The sequence below is a fragment of the Sesamum indicum genome, linkage group LG2 (genome assembly GCF_000512975.1).
Source record: "Sesamum indicum cultivar Zhongzhi No. 13 linkage group LG2, S_indicum_v1.0, whole genome shotgun sequence".
Classification (NCBI taxonomy): Eukaryota; Viridiplantae; Streptophyta; class Magnoliopsida; order Lamiales; family Pedaliaceae; genus Sesamum; species Sesamum indicum.
In genome coordinates this window covers 10,237,722-10,252,460 of record NC_026146.1, presented here as the reverse complement: position 1 = coordinate 10,252,460, position 14,739 = coordinate 10,237,722, and the positions used below count along the sequence as shown (strand labels likewise).

Sequence of the window (14,739 nt, the reverse complement as noted above, 5' to 3'; positions counted from 1 at the left end):
ATGGCACTTATTCTTGCCATGAATATACTAATAAACATTTGATTAGATACATTAAAAAAAAAAAAAACATTTGTCCTGTTTAGGAGAATAATTAATAATAAATAAATTAAACCCCACTTGTTTTACAAGACAAAAATGATCATTTCATAATAATAAATTTGCGAGTGTTAAGAGTGAGTCAATTGAGACCACGTCACTGATTTTTTTGAGCATTCCAATGTATTTATTTATTACAAAAGGAACCCATTCATCTCCTATGAGTATTTTACAAGCCATGTCTGAAATCATTGGACACTGTATTGTTAAGGCATCTCTAAAATTATTCCACATTTACCAATCATTATTCATTTCTTTTATTTAATAAGATTGAGATTTGATTTCAGGGACAAATTGGAAAATTCTAGTTGGAACCGGATTCAGTTGAATTTGAATCAATTTTATCATAAGTATAACATACTTATCGTGTAATTGGTATACAATTTAGAGATCGTGATCGATCACATCGTAATTTGCTCTGTGATCGATTTGATTCGACTAAACTTGATTTGGACAAGAATTTCAGAAATAATATTACTTTTTTTAATCGTCTAAATTAGTCGCTATGGTCCAATTTCATTAATTTTGATCCTTTATTTTCTTTTCAAAATGATTAAAATTAGTTTTGACTATTAGTCGACCATTTAAAACTAATGGAGTCAGAACTCACTTTCATCATTTAAAAAAAAAACTTGGAGGACCGAAAATCGATGAAATCAGAACATGAGATATCAACAGTGATTTAGTGACTAATACGAGAGATCAAAAATGAATTTTTCTTAGCCCTATGTCAGGTACGAAGCTGTTAATTATTAGCCCTATGTCGGAAAAAAACAAAATTATCTCAACATCTTAGAAATGAAAAATTAGAACTTTTAATATAAAATTATTAATATAATAATTTATTTTTTTATTTATATATATCAAATGATTGTAATCATTTATTTATATAAAAAAGACAATTATTGGATACTGAATGGTTTCGTTCTATTTTAACTATTGTTTTTTCCCAAGAAGCCCGACAAAATTACCCTGTTTGATGCTGGAACTCGTTGTCCCTGTTGCGATTGTGAAACTTGTCTCATCATATCATAAGTTTTGAGACAAGATGAATCAATCATTTGTCATATCATAATTCATTGCTATTGTCTTAAATTTTTACTGATATATATCATCGTCTGATCATACACGATGATATCAGTATTTCATTTTATAACATTACCGTATTCACAACCAATGATCCATAAACTACTTGTTCATCACCGTACCTAAGCGGATGAGACAAAGATTCCGATATTATGATATGTACATGTCAAATTACTGCAAGAACGGAACCGGTCTTATGGTTATAGCAACTCCCGGTTGAGGCCGAGTCGTGTGGGGAGGTCGAGCAAGAAGAATCGTCGCATTCACATTCACATTCAAGATCCTCGAAACCCCAGAACTCGTCTTGATCTTCCTCTTCGTCAGGCATCGTCCATTTTCCCTTGTCTATCTCTTCATCCAATGACATTACCTCCAACACCTGTCGACATTATAACATGAATCATTGTATTTTCTAAATGTATCAAAGCTTATAAAAAAGCTCCACAACTATTTTATTACAATTGTTTAGCATAAAAGTCTGCAGCGTGTCGAATATACTCTCGTTGGAGATAGGATCTACGACGTACCGTGCAGACAGACATTACATATAAAAACAGTGGAAACGACAGAGCGGATAACGTTGCCAAACTGCATTATTTTAAGGTATTTGATTCAGAAACTGTGCTGGAGGGGATCAACTAGAGCAGGAATTCAGACCCTTTTCCCATTTACACACATAAACTAATCGTCCACTTGATGACGGCATGTTATTCAATGTAAGAACTAAAGGAAGCAAATAAGGTTGTCATACTGTAAATGGAATTTTTCTTGTCTAAAACCTTAGTGAAAACAAAAGAAGCCCTTGTTTCCTTTATGAATTCAGTATCATATCTGTAACATTCCGGCGAAATTCGATTCCAAAAGATATACTGTCATCGGTGTAGCCTGTCGTTATCGCAAACTTATCCCGTATCACATGAAAGAGACATGTACTAATTAGAGAGCATAAAGATTATGGTTAGGTGAGGTACAGACATCAACAAGAGTATTATTTGAAATGGAGTGAGGGAAAAAGATCAAGGTAATAAATCACTAAAACGAGAAAGAACAGAGCTAATGATGTTAAGTTTCACTATTACAAGATAATTCATTGTCTTGTTATCTGCAAATTATCATCTTATGTCATTGGGACAACAAAGTATTTTTTATGAAGGCAATGTATCTTATTACAAATTGCTAGTCGGCGGGTCAACTGTGGAGGTTGCCACCTACATGAACTCAGTCTTTCTTAAGCAAATAGACTAAATTAAACGAGGCATGCCAATTTGATATTCAGGTCTCTATCAGTTAACTCAATCAGCGAGGAAAAGTTAGCGTAAGTTTAGGTGAAACACCGGAATAAATGGCATGCGATCAGACCGTACTTCAATCAGACAATGACATGAACTTAGTAAAATCCTCCACATTTCACACACTTGCATCAAGTTGTAAGAAAGAGCAATACAATAATCAAGAATATGAACTCAAGCAACAATTGTACATCACGGAGGACTAGTGAGGCGGATAGGAGTTGATTTTTGATTGAAATATGATTAATATAATTATCTTGTGCTGGCATGCTCGCACCATTCGTATTTTATGTTTAAATGAGGAAACATGTGTCATCTTCTGTTGGCTTCTCCCCCATATGACAAGCATATCTTAAAGATTAGCAGAAAACTAAATAAGAAAAAGTCGTCACCTCACTCATGGTCGGGCGCCAAATTGGAGAAGCTCTGATGCAGAGGGAGGCTGCAAAAGCAAGTCTATTGAGTTGTATTACATCATAGTCCTCTCCAATCCTTGGATCAATCACCTCTTTTGTATCTCCTCTATTTAGTATAGGTTTGGCCTATTAAGTTCAACGAGCGTGACATTAGTACAATACTTGTCATAATTCAGACCAAATCTTGAGTTAGAGAGTGGCCATTACCCAACTGTGCAAACTCTGATGAGAACCATCCACAGGCTTCTTGCCGGAGATGAGCTCTAGTAAAAAGACACCGAACGCAAATACATCCGTCTTCTCATCCACGACTCCGTGCATAAAATACTCCGGTGCTAAGTGTCTGAACAAATCCCACAATGATGTCAGTTGTAATTCATATCAAAACAATCAGTTCTAAATTTTGGGAACATCCGTACCCGAATGTTCCTTCTATTGGAGCAATCGAATGATGGCTCCATTCAGACGGAAGCCATTTCGCTAAACCGAAGTCGGATATCTGAAACAGGACAACCAGAGAATAAACAAGATTGTGAATCAGGAAAACATTACAGGACTGATGTACAGAATCTATTTCAGACAATGTTAGATGAAATTGAAGTAAAAAATGTACCTTGGGCTCAAACTCTTCAGACAGTAAAATGTTTGAAGCCTTGATGTCTCTATGAATGATTCTTCTGGGACATGTCTTGTGCAAGTAATGTAGGCCCCTGGCAGTTCCAACTGCAATTTTGTACCTTGTTTTCCAGTCCATAGCAGGCAACTTCTCATCTAAACAGGAGAGAGAATTAAGGTTACAGCAAAGATAACAAAAACCATTCTTTCTTCCTTAATTCTTGCATAAATGTGATGATTAATTCTACACACTGTCTAAGCTCAAACGTCCTAAAATTTCAAGATTTTGGAATCACCCGTACCATGGAGAAGAGAAGCAACAGAACCCTTTGAGGAGAACTGGAAAACGAGGTAAAGCCCATTGTCAATACAACATCCAAGAAGGGATGTTACATTCGGGTGTGAAACATGGCCGAGTGTTCCAATCTCTGTCAAGAACTCCTTCTCTTTCCTTTCATCATTTGTTGCTTTTGTCAATCGTTTGACTGCAATTGCCTGTCCGTCTTCCAGCACTCCTCTGTAAACCTCCGCATACCCTCCTTTCCCGACCATATTGTCTGTACAGGAAGTGAGAGAGAGAGAAGAGAGAACATCTTAGTACTATGAACCAAAACAAGAAAAGGAGGCATCTTTATTTTGCTTGAGAGAGAGAGAGAGAAGAAAGAGAGTGGACCTGAGGAAAAACCAGCGGTGGCAGCAAAGATTTCTTCATAGGAAAAGCATTTCCATGTGGGCTTTTGAAAATGGTCTGATTTCTCTTCAGTTGTACTGAAATCGGATTCTCTGGGCAGTTCTTCATCAAAACCGTGGCGTCTGAGGGAGAACAGCCTCTTCAGGCTGGCTGTCCGAATGTACCTCATGTCTCGTACTAAAGAATCACAAAGCTCTCTCCAAGGACACTGTCTGTATTCAGAAGCCAAGTACAAGAATGGGAACTCCCCCACTCCACACTCAAAACAGGACAGAATAGAAGACAGGTTTTTTCCAATACCTGTAGTAGTAAATGAGAAGCCTCTGCTCACTCTCTCTCTCTATCACACACAACACACACTAAAGGGGACAGCACTTGAAGAAAAGTGTCAAATGAGAGTCCTATGTCTATGTGGTGGGATGTGTGTGTTTGTTTGTTTCACACAAATTAATGATCTATATTTGTAACAGCCTAACAGGGGGCCTGAATTATTAACCAAACACTGGTGTTTCTTGAAATCATTGGAGTGGTTGGCTAAAACTAAGCTTTTATGGAAAATAATGGAGATGGGGCGGATAAAACTGGTTCACGGGTCAAGTTAGGATCCGACCCTTTTTTACTGTTGTATGTATTGATTGAGGTATTGTAGCTATGAATGATTTCTATTCTATGGTTGGTTCAATGAGGTTTAGAAGACTGAAGGTGGATTGGTTAACAGTTCGGTTTGAACTTTAGATTTCCATGCAGAGATCAGTCCTGACAAGTGGGCTTTAAGTAATTCTGGAAATCAAACGTTGGAATTTTGTCGGAAATAGTTCAAGCCTAACCACTTCTGCAAATTGAATTTTTGCAACACTTAAAAAATAAGTAAATTACAACACGCTTTTATAAATAATTACATATAAATTTTTTTTATTGTTTGAAAAATTATCAATATCTCTTTAATTTTAATTATCGTCTAATATCTAGTCCGATCTATTAGCTTTCTATTTCTTTTTTGTGATAAACTGACAAAAATACCCTTATAAACTATAAATTACATACATTTTTTTTTTTAGGGTAAAGTGGACAATTTTTCAAAAATTTCATTCAGGTTGTCCGATTTATATATATATATATATATATTAAAAATACAGTAAGAACAAAGTTGGCAATTTCACGCATCCATCCAAAAATTACATAATTTCATCAAATATCAGGGAGATACTGATAATTTTTCAACTAATAAAGAAATATTCGTAATTATGCTAAATTTCAAAAAAAAAACTTATTATAATTTACTCTAAAAACAAATATAATGTGCTGATAAGCTTTTTATTGAAAATGAATGGATAGTACTATTTTGAGTTGTAGTTTCTATTTTGAATTATTTAATTTAATCCCATTAAAAAATCATTTAATTTAAACTATTCTACGGCAGAAAAGGTTATAAACTTTTCTTCCACCGACTTCTGCAATTTATTAATAAAATTACAATTTCAATTATTTTAATCTTTTATTTTTATTTTCAAATACTCTTGATTTATTATTATAATTAAATTCAAGATTTTCATTATAATTTATTTCTACTATAAAAGTAGAAGTTTTTACGAACATCTTTTTAATCCCTCTTTGTTCTTTATTCCCGTATTCAAATTTTCATCTTTGTAAAAGAAAATAATAAATTGAAGAAAATACATGCGTGAATGTGTGAACAATATATATTCCCCACGCACGAAATCAAATGAAATTATTTTCAACTATTGAAAAAATGGAGCTTGAAAATAAAACTAAACAGGCTCTAGTAAGCTGATTGGGGTGTAATTCTACGTGGACTATGACATGTAGTTCACAAGATTTAATTTATTTTGGGCATTTTTGAATTTTTTTTTTTAAGTAAGAGAGATGAAATATTATTAATTGAAATAAACTGATTACAATTATTTTTGTTGGATATCAATATCTAACAAACTATTACAATAATTATACTGTAATTAATACTATCAATTATACACTAATTTAACTAACTCCTACTATTACAATAGAAAGACCACCTACTATTCAGTAGAAACAACATACTTACTATTCAATAGAAACAATATTCTATGCATAAGGCGGGTTGGAACCCCATGACCTCGAAGATCATGTGGCTTAAACTTCGCCAACTATGCTAGCTTCATTGGCCAAAATAAAAGGTATTTTCAGATTGTTTAGAATTATTTTGTAATTATCAGGTTTTGATACAATTAAACCCTACATTAAAATTGTTTCAGTAGGTGATAGATGATTGTTCGTTAATGAATTCCAAGTTCATTACTCCAATGGTCATAGACGATCAATTCGATACTGATTCTTGAATTACCGCGTAAAGCAATTTTTCACGACCTTCTCCCCATAGCATAATGTTTAAGGTTTAATGCAATTTACTTCATTGTGATATTGTAAGTGGGCGAATTACCACCTTAAAGAAAAATAATAATTTATCTTAATGTGCTTTTTAAAATGAAGTAATTTACTTCAGTATCTAAGGAGGTAAATTGCTCCATTTTAAAAAGCACAGAGGAGGTAAATTGTTTTTTCTTTTTTTTTTATAAGGAGTAATTTGTTTATTTATAATATCACAGGGGAGTTACTTGCATTTTTCCCATAACAGTATTGTATACTTCACTGATAATGGGGGTTCGTGGCGTTGGAGGAAACTCCTTCGTCTGCGCCCCTTGCTTCAATCGATGGTGGACTACCAGATTGGTAATGGGAATTCATTTTATCTGTGGCATGATCCATGACATCACCTTAGTCCCCTTATTGAGAGATTCCCATGGGCTCCACGTCTACTTGGGCTTGGGACAGCGGATAAGCTCAGCAATGTTATTATGAAGGAACAATGGCATTAACCTCTCATTACGGACATTGAGTATTTAGAGATTTTGCATGCATTGCCAATAATTTATGGCGAGATAGATCGCATTATTTGGCGATTTGAGACGGGGCGACCCATAGTTGCATCTTTTTACAGGCTATTGGACCCACCGGGACCCAAGGTAGGTTGGTCTTCACTACTGAGAGGTTCCCTGAAGATCCCTAGGCATAATTTCATCTTATGGCTTGCGATTTTGGGGAAAATATCGACAGTTGATAAACCATGGCTGTCATACATAGGCACCTGTATATTGTCTGATGATGGCGCAATGGAGACACATACTCATCTATTCTTCCGATGTCGTTATGCCAGAAGATGTCTGACAGTGATTCGGCGGATTGTTCGATTTGAATGGCCTAATAGAGAGTGACCACAGGATGTTGAGTGGGCTGCAAGAAAATAGAGAGGAAAATATATCATTAACTTGGCTTATCGTGCACTCCTTGCTGCTTGCATTTACCACATTTGGAGGGAACGAAATTTGAGACGCTTTGAGCATACGGAGCTACCACCGAGCATAATAGCCACCATCATTATGGAAGATATTAGACAGAGGATTATCAGCGTTAATTTATTTCGTTCTGTTAGTTCATGTGTGTTATGTAGATTATGGCGTATCCCTTGGCTTGTCGAGGGATAAACCACTAATTGAGTATTATTGTACTGTACGATCTTGTTTTATTAATAAAACTTATATTTACCAAAAAAAAAAAAAAACAAACAGTAATGTATACTCAAACCAACTTTATAGAACCTTATCATAAAAAAGTAGTACAGAATCAACCCCATCTAAAAATTATACACAAGGGTTTCCAACTATGGACATTCAACCGACTCCTAATTCAGGGGTGCACCGAGAATCACTCACAATTGCACCATGTGAAGAGGGGTGGTTGGGCTGGGCTTAATGATGCGCTCGTAAGAATTTGTACCCATACAAAAATTGTTAAATCATACGTAATATTATCATTATATGTTAATTCAATAATTTATAATCTATACATATATAAATTCTTATGAATGACGCCAAATTTCTGGAAAATCAAAGTGAGATGAAGCTATGGGGGACGGTTGGGGATGCCCATAAAACTCGGACCACGGTGCTGCACTTTTGTCTTCAAATTCAGACATTGATTGATGTGAATGTTTTTGGGGTAGCGTGAAAAGAGTGGGGTGTGGGGCGAGAGCTTCTTCTGTCTTTGAACTCTGTAATTTTCATTTGCATTTGCATTTGCATTGTCTGAATGCAGAATCTTAACTGCCTTTCCCTTTTACCAATGCACATGCTTTATACGTTGAAGAACTTAGGGAGGGGTCTTCGTATAAGTTTACAAATAATTTACAATACTTTATAAGATGTTTCTTTTAGGGTTTGTTTGGTTGGGTGAAAAGCGAGTGAATAAAAAAAGTGAAAGTAAAAATAGATATAAAAGAAAAAGAATTGGTATTTGATTAAGAAGAATAGTTGGAAGGAAAGTAAAGGTGGATGTATTTGAAATATCTCCAGAGTCCAGTTGGTTTTCGACGAAAAAGCGAAAGTATAATGTCAAAAAGATAAAAAAGTTTATGTTTTATTTTTATTTACTCTATTGCGTACCTATATATGTCATTTTTCTTTAATTCTTTTTTCGTTCTCGTTGGTGATACTGGTACATAATTTTTGAGAAAAATTAATCAAATTGTTGGAAAAACTACTACGTCGTTAATCAATGGTAGTAATATTTATTTTATTTAAACCGATTAGCTTAGAATAGATGTACAATACTCATTTTGATGAATATTTTTATTAATAAAAAATATTTTTGTTCTTTTTTATGAATCCCTTACTAATATAACCTTTGCATTTTTTATATACTAAAATAGTTTTAGTATAATATTAACTTGCTTATTTTTTAATATAAAAGAGAAATGGTTAATCTCTAATATTACAAAAATTAATCTTTTTTTCTAAATTATTTTTTTTTGTATCAAATAATGGAATTAAAGTATTTGAAATTCCCATGTGTTTAAAATAGGGTAAAATACCCCCCCCCCCCAACGAACTATTCATGTAACATTTATCCCCCCAAACTAATAAATGAAATATTTACCCTCTTAGTTGAACAAAAATATCCCTCATGCCTTGAATAATTATATTATTTTTAATTTATTTTAGTATTTTACATATTAAATTATTACCAAATTATTTTCAATAGGTGAAGAATTTATGTTAAAGGTGGCATATAAATTAATATATATAGTACATACACAATGAATATAATATAACCAACAACTCATTTATGGTTCTTCAAAGAAATTGACAAATATATATATATATATATATATATATATATGCTTAGAAAAAAATGAATAAATATATATTATCATATTTTTTAAAGAAAATATGTTAAAAAAACAAATAAATATTTAATTATTTATTTTTTATCTAAAAGAATAAATAGTTAATAATTTAATTTTATCATCAAACTAATAAAAAAATTTCATGAAATTTTTTGTGCATTTATTGTACTCATTTATTAGTTAACATTAAGTCTGTAAAAAAAAATAAAGTTCAAACTATTTAACTCACTAATTATATTTTACTTTGCTATTTCTTTTCAATTAAGAAAATTTTGATTAAATTTAAAATGCAAAATTACTAAAAAAAATGATTTGAACTATATATGTATATGAGGATAATATTATCTAAAAATTTAATTATTAGGAGTAAATGTTACATTTGTTAATTTAGAAGAATAATTGTCCGACGATTCAAGGGGACGAAGTGTATTTCACCCTTCAAAATATAAGCAGAACACTCCTCTAGTTTCTTGAATCTACCTCATGTGCTCCTCTCTATTAATTGCACCTAACACCGTTAAATTTTATATCAAGTGACCCTTGTGTATTATGTACTATTTTTTATTTTAATTATTAATCATACAATATAAAATTATTGTTTTAAAAAGATAAATTTAAACTATTCCGCCACCTCCAATCCCTCCGCCACCCACTCCAATCTGTACGCCACCACATATTGGGTGACGGCAGTCGTCCAACGCAGAAGGGGGGTGACGACCCCCAATCTGAGAGACTGTGCAGAAAAGGGTGATCGCGTCGCCCATATTATTTAAATTTTAAAATTTTTAATAAATTAAGAAAATAATTTAACTTTTTTCTTTTAAATACTTGAAATGATAATTTAAATATTATTTATAATAAATAATAAAAATTATAAATATATTTAAATTAAATAATATTTTAAATTAATTATAATATATAATTGTTGTAAGTGATTAATATTTATATTTATATAAATATTTAAATTTGAAAAGTGAATTTTAGTATATTACTCTTACATTGGGGATTTAATTTAAATTTTTAATTTTAAAAAAAATTATATTTTGATAGTTAACTAAATATATTTAAGAACAATATAATTTCATCTTTTCAGAAGGGAGGAAAATATAAAAATAAAAATTAAAAATTAAAAATAAGGTGAATTTTGACCATGGTCCATTTTATATCAATTCAATTAATACATTAATATGGATTAAAATCAGTAAACAGTTACAATGATTCAATAAATACTAAGAATAAATAAATAACAACATAGAGTAATACAAATACCCATATATCTGGTGAGATTCAAACTCATGACCTCGAGCTTATCCATGGGACCTCAACCTTAGCCATAACCACTATACTAAGACATCATTGGTATCTATGTATATTTTGTATTTACTCGATCTTGAACTACTTCACCTGTGTAAAACTTGGTAATAATTTTTTATTACAGTCATTTTAACAGATTGAATTTTCTATTGTAATTTATGTTGTATCTTCTATTCTATTCTATATTTACATGCCATGAATATAAAGATTATGATATTAATTTTCTCTAAGAAATTTTTTTATACACATAACATTTACATATAAAATAAAATAAAAAATACAATAAAATTATAATAAAAAATCCAATTTATGATCCTAATCATAGGACAAGTGAATTTAGATTTACTATATCTGACTAATTTATAAAACAAGTATGCCCACCAAGAGTGTAAGAAGTTGAACTTGGTGTACTATGCCATTAATATGGGCCACCCACTTTGAACCTAACTACCCACCTCATTTCTTGGGCTACTCCATTTATATCAACTAGACACATGGGCTTGAGGCCTCTAATCTCTAATTTGGTTTTAAGGAAAATAGTATAGTTAGTTCTCTAAATTTATGGTTAGAATCACTTTAGTTTCTTACGTCCATAAATTTTAGAAATAATAGTATTTTTTTTTTTTTGAGTGATGCGTTTGAGAAACGCATGGGTCCAACTATTCTAAGTTGGAGTATAATTCCTTGATTAAAAAGAAATTGAAATCATGAAGAGAGAACATGCAAATAAAACGTTAGCACTTCGACGCTCAAGTTAGTTATTATTTCGAGAGAGAGAAAAAAGATAAGAATGTATGAATAACAAACAATGATTTTATTGCTAGAGATATGATGATTATAAAGATGTTTTTGAAGAATTAGACAAAGAAAAGAGTCGTCCCCTTATCCAGAGATAAAAACCTGTATTTATAGGAGAGAGTCCTTGGCAGGAGGGGGATGTCCTTGGTTCGGGTATTTCATGGAAGTTGTTTAGGGTAAGAGTCCTAGGTTGATAGAGAGTCCTTTTGACCTAGGACTCCTACATCGCTAAGGACTCTTGTTTCCCAGCAATCTAAGTTGTTCGGACATATAAATGCTGATTGGATGCCACATGGGATGGGGTCATCATTTGGGCTCGACTAAACACGATATTTGGGCTAGGCTTTTTAGGCGTTGGTTGGGTCGTGTCTTCTCCTTGGGTCCTCAACTAGACTGGGTTGTTAAGGGCTTACGCCAATTGCTTCAATTTGTCAGGCCTTTCTCCAATTCTAGTTAAATTCAGGTGGGCTTGATCCATCATTTCTCCTCTTGGGTTGACGGGGCTTATTGGGCTGATCTATGACTTGGGCTCTCCTTAGCATATACATTTCTAAAGTTTAGTGTAATTATACATAAAAAATTTTGTGATTTGAAAAATTACATTTAGTACTATTAACGTTTGCTTCTATTTAATAAATTAGTCCTTTTGTTAGTCAAAATTCATAAAATTTGATGATATTAGCAGAAACATTTGAATAAAAATTAATATTTGCTCCTGATTGACTTATTACTGATTTACTGCTGGTCAAATAATTTTTTCTATGATTAAATTACTCTTATACATTTTCACGTTAATGCATGTGAGGATGTATATTTTTCACTATTATAAGAACAGTTTAGTCACAAAAGATTTGTTTGACCTCCACTAAGTTGATAATTAGTCAATCGAGGATAAACATTGATTTTCATTCAATTTTTTTTAATATCCATAAATCAGTGAATTTTGACTAACGAAGAGACATAGTTATTAGACGAAAGCAAATTTTATGGTACTAGATATAATTTTTCAAATCACAGGGAATCCACTTATAATTACATCAAATCTCGAAGGAGGGGAGTATAGTTATCCTTAAATTTGAATGTTTGTCTCATTTTGGATCCTCTTATATTTTTCAGTGAAAAGGTGACTAGAAAATAATCATGCGATCGACGTTTTGATTAGTTTGTAGGTGAAAAAAACATAAAAAAAAACTTAAACACGGTCAAGCCGTCTTCTAAGATACGAGCATATTTTTCAAACAAGTACATTTAGCATCCAAAACCAAAAGTTACATATTCAGGTCGTGTTGCACAATATGACCGTGTTTTTAATGTAGAACTTCAACGCGCAAATCGAAAGAACACGTCTAGCCGTGTTCCACCTTTGTGTTTTTGTCCCAAAATCACGTTTTATTAGTCCTTAAATAAGGGTCCGCATAGTATTTCCGAACAAGAAGTGACAACACTTTTTTCACTTTAAGACAGAGAGATAGACTAATTAACCATTCATCATCTAAAAAATCAAAATCCAGCTAAAATTTTGTAAAAAAAAATTGTCAGAATGATCAATATGAGATTAAAACTAAAATTTTAAGGTTACTAAAGTTGAAACATGAATTTGAGAGATTAAAGTAATTTTAAACACAAATTTAAAGGACCGTTACATTTGATTTTGTTTTATTCAAATGTTTTGAAATCTTACCAGTAAAATAAGATATAACATCTTATAAACTCAAAAGGAATTTTTATAAAATATTTGAACTTATAAAACATTTTAAATAATTTTTAGTAAGCTGTAATGACAAATTAAATAATACTTGATAATTGCACAGCTTATAATTCTCAACACCTATTTTGTTCTTGCTTTTGAAGTCTTAAATTTATTTATTTTGTTCCAATATTCATATCCCTCGTATTTAAAATACCACTTATAATAGTTTTAAGGGTAAATTATAGCTATTTTATTTAAAATTTGACATAATTATAAGTATCTTTTAAAATAACAAATACTCATCTCAAATAGAAAGTAATTATGTAGTTAGTAGACGGTGGAGTGAACATTATTATTTTATTATTGCTGAAATTTTTTAATAATAAGAACAATATATTTGAAAAAAACAAATTCTAAAAATATATAAATCATAATTTATATCAATTCAACATAAAAATTGAATATAAATCTAAATAATGTTAATAGAATGTGCTCGTTATTAAATGAACGTTAAAATCAGAAAAGTATTTGTAATATTTATAACAATAAGATAATATTTATAATTATGCTAAATTACAGAGAAAGTGGCTTTAATTTATCCGAGTTTTAACATGTCTTTTGCCAAAAATATTTATCAAATTAACCTATGATTTTGAGCTAAAATATTACAAAAGAAAAGGAAAACGGAAGTAAAATATAGGGTTATTTAGAGCAAAATGTTGGTAATTAATATTTGGATAAATTATATTTTGCCATATAAATTATATTGACTTTTATATTTTGATATTTAAATTATTTTTTATATTAATTTATTATCTCAACTTACAAATAAATATTTTAGCTCAAATTAACCCTTGATATTTTAGCAAGTAGCTATAAACCCCGCTGCTTCCAGAAAACCTCACCTCTTCAAATTCACTCCTTCCTTCCTCCGCCATGAGCGACCGCCGTGACCGCGACCGCGACCGCGACCGCGACGGAGATAGAGAAAGAGACCGTGACCGGAGGAGAAACCGGGACGACCGTGACCGGGACCGTGACCGTGAGCGCGACCGCAAGCGCTCGCGTTCCCGTACGCCTGACCGCACTCGATCCCGCCACACTCGATCTCGTACTCGTTCCCCCGACGAGAGAGACCGTCATCGGCATCGGAACCGGCATCGGCACCACCGCTCACGTTCACGCTCCAGGTCCCGTTCCCCTAGCTCTCCTCCTCGGAAGCGCCATAGGGACGACGTCGTTTCCAAGGACAGGGACAAGGACAAGGACAAGCGCAAGGATGACGTCGTTTCTAAAGACAAGAAGCAAAAGGAGAATGCTGTTAGCAACGATGCTGGCAATAAGGATGGGGATTTGATGGATGAGGATGAGATAGAGATGATGAAGAAATTTGGAATTCCTGTGGGGTTCGATTCCACGAAGGGGAAGCCGGTCCCTGGAAACGACGTCGGTGCCGTGAGAAAGGTCACGAAGAGGCAGCCAAGGCAGTACATGAACCGCCGTGG

General features: G+C 32.6%; 2 protein-coding genes across 2 annotated transcripts; one reads left to right on the top strand and one right to left on the bottom strand.

The window, feature by feature from the left end:
* LOC105155702 (probable receptor-like serine/threonine-protein kinase At5g57670) lies at nucleotides 1,146-4,794 on the bottom strand. Its single transcript, XM_011071623.2, has 7 exons — nucleotides 4,176-4,794; nucleotides 3,805-4,059; nucleotides 3,501-3,658; nucleotides 3,307-3,386; nucleotides 3,095-3,230; nucleotides 2,864-3,013; nucleotides 1,146-1,561 (listed from the first exon to the last, which is right to left on the bottom strand). The coding sequence occupies exons 1-7, from the start codon at nucleotides 4,360-4,362 to the stop codon at nucleotides 1,349-1,351; spliced, it is 1,179 nt and encodes a 392-aa protein (XP_011069925.1). The 5' UTR covers nucleotides 4,363-4,794; the 3' UTR covers nucleotides 1,146-1,348.
* Nucleotides 14,095-14,737, top strand: LOC105155896 (pre-mRNA-splicing factor 38B; the record flags this gene model as incomplete). The annotated part of the gene is made up of 1 exon (XM_020691943.1): nucleotides 14,095-14,737. A coding segment is annotated over exon 1 (567 nt), but the record flags the coding sequence as incomplete, so codon positions are not given.

Bases quoted from the DNA above. Each gene is read 5' to 3' on its own strand.
- LOC105155702 (XM_011071623.2), bottom strand. From the start codon at position 4,362: ATGAGGTACATTCGGACAGCCAGCCTGAAGAGGCTGTTCTCCCTCAGA. The intron at 3,231-3,306 runs GTACGGATGTTC...GGATTTGTTCAG, and splicing joins CCAATAGAAGGAACATTCGG to ACACTTAGCACCGGAGTATT. The intron at 3,014-3,094 runs GTAATGGCCACT...TGAACTTAATAG, and splicing joins ATCAGAGTTTGCACAGTTGG to GCCAAACCTATACTAAATAG.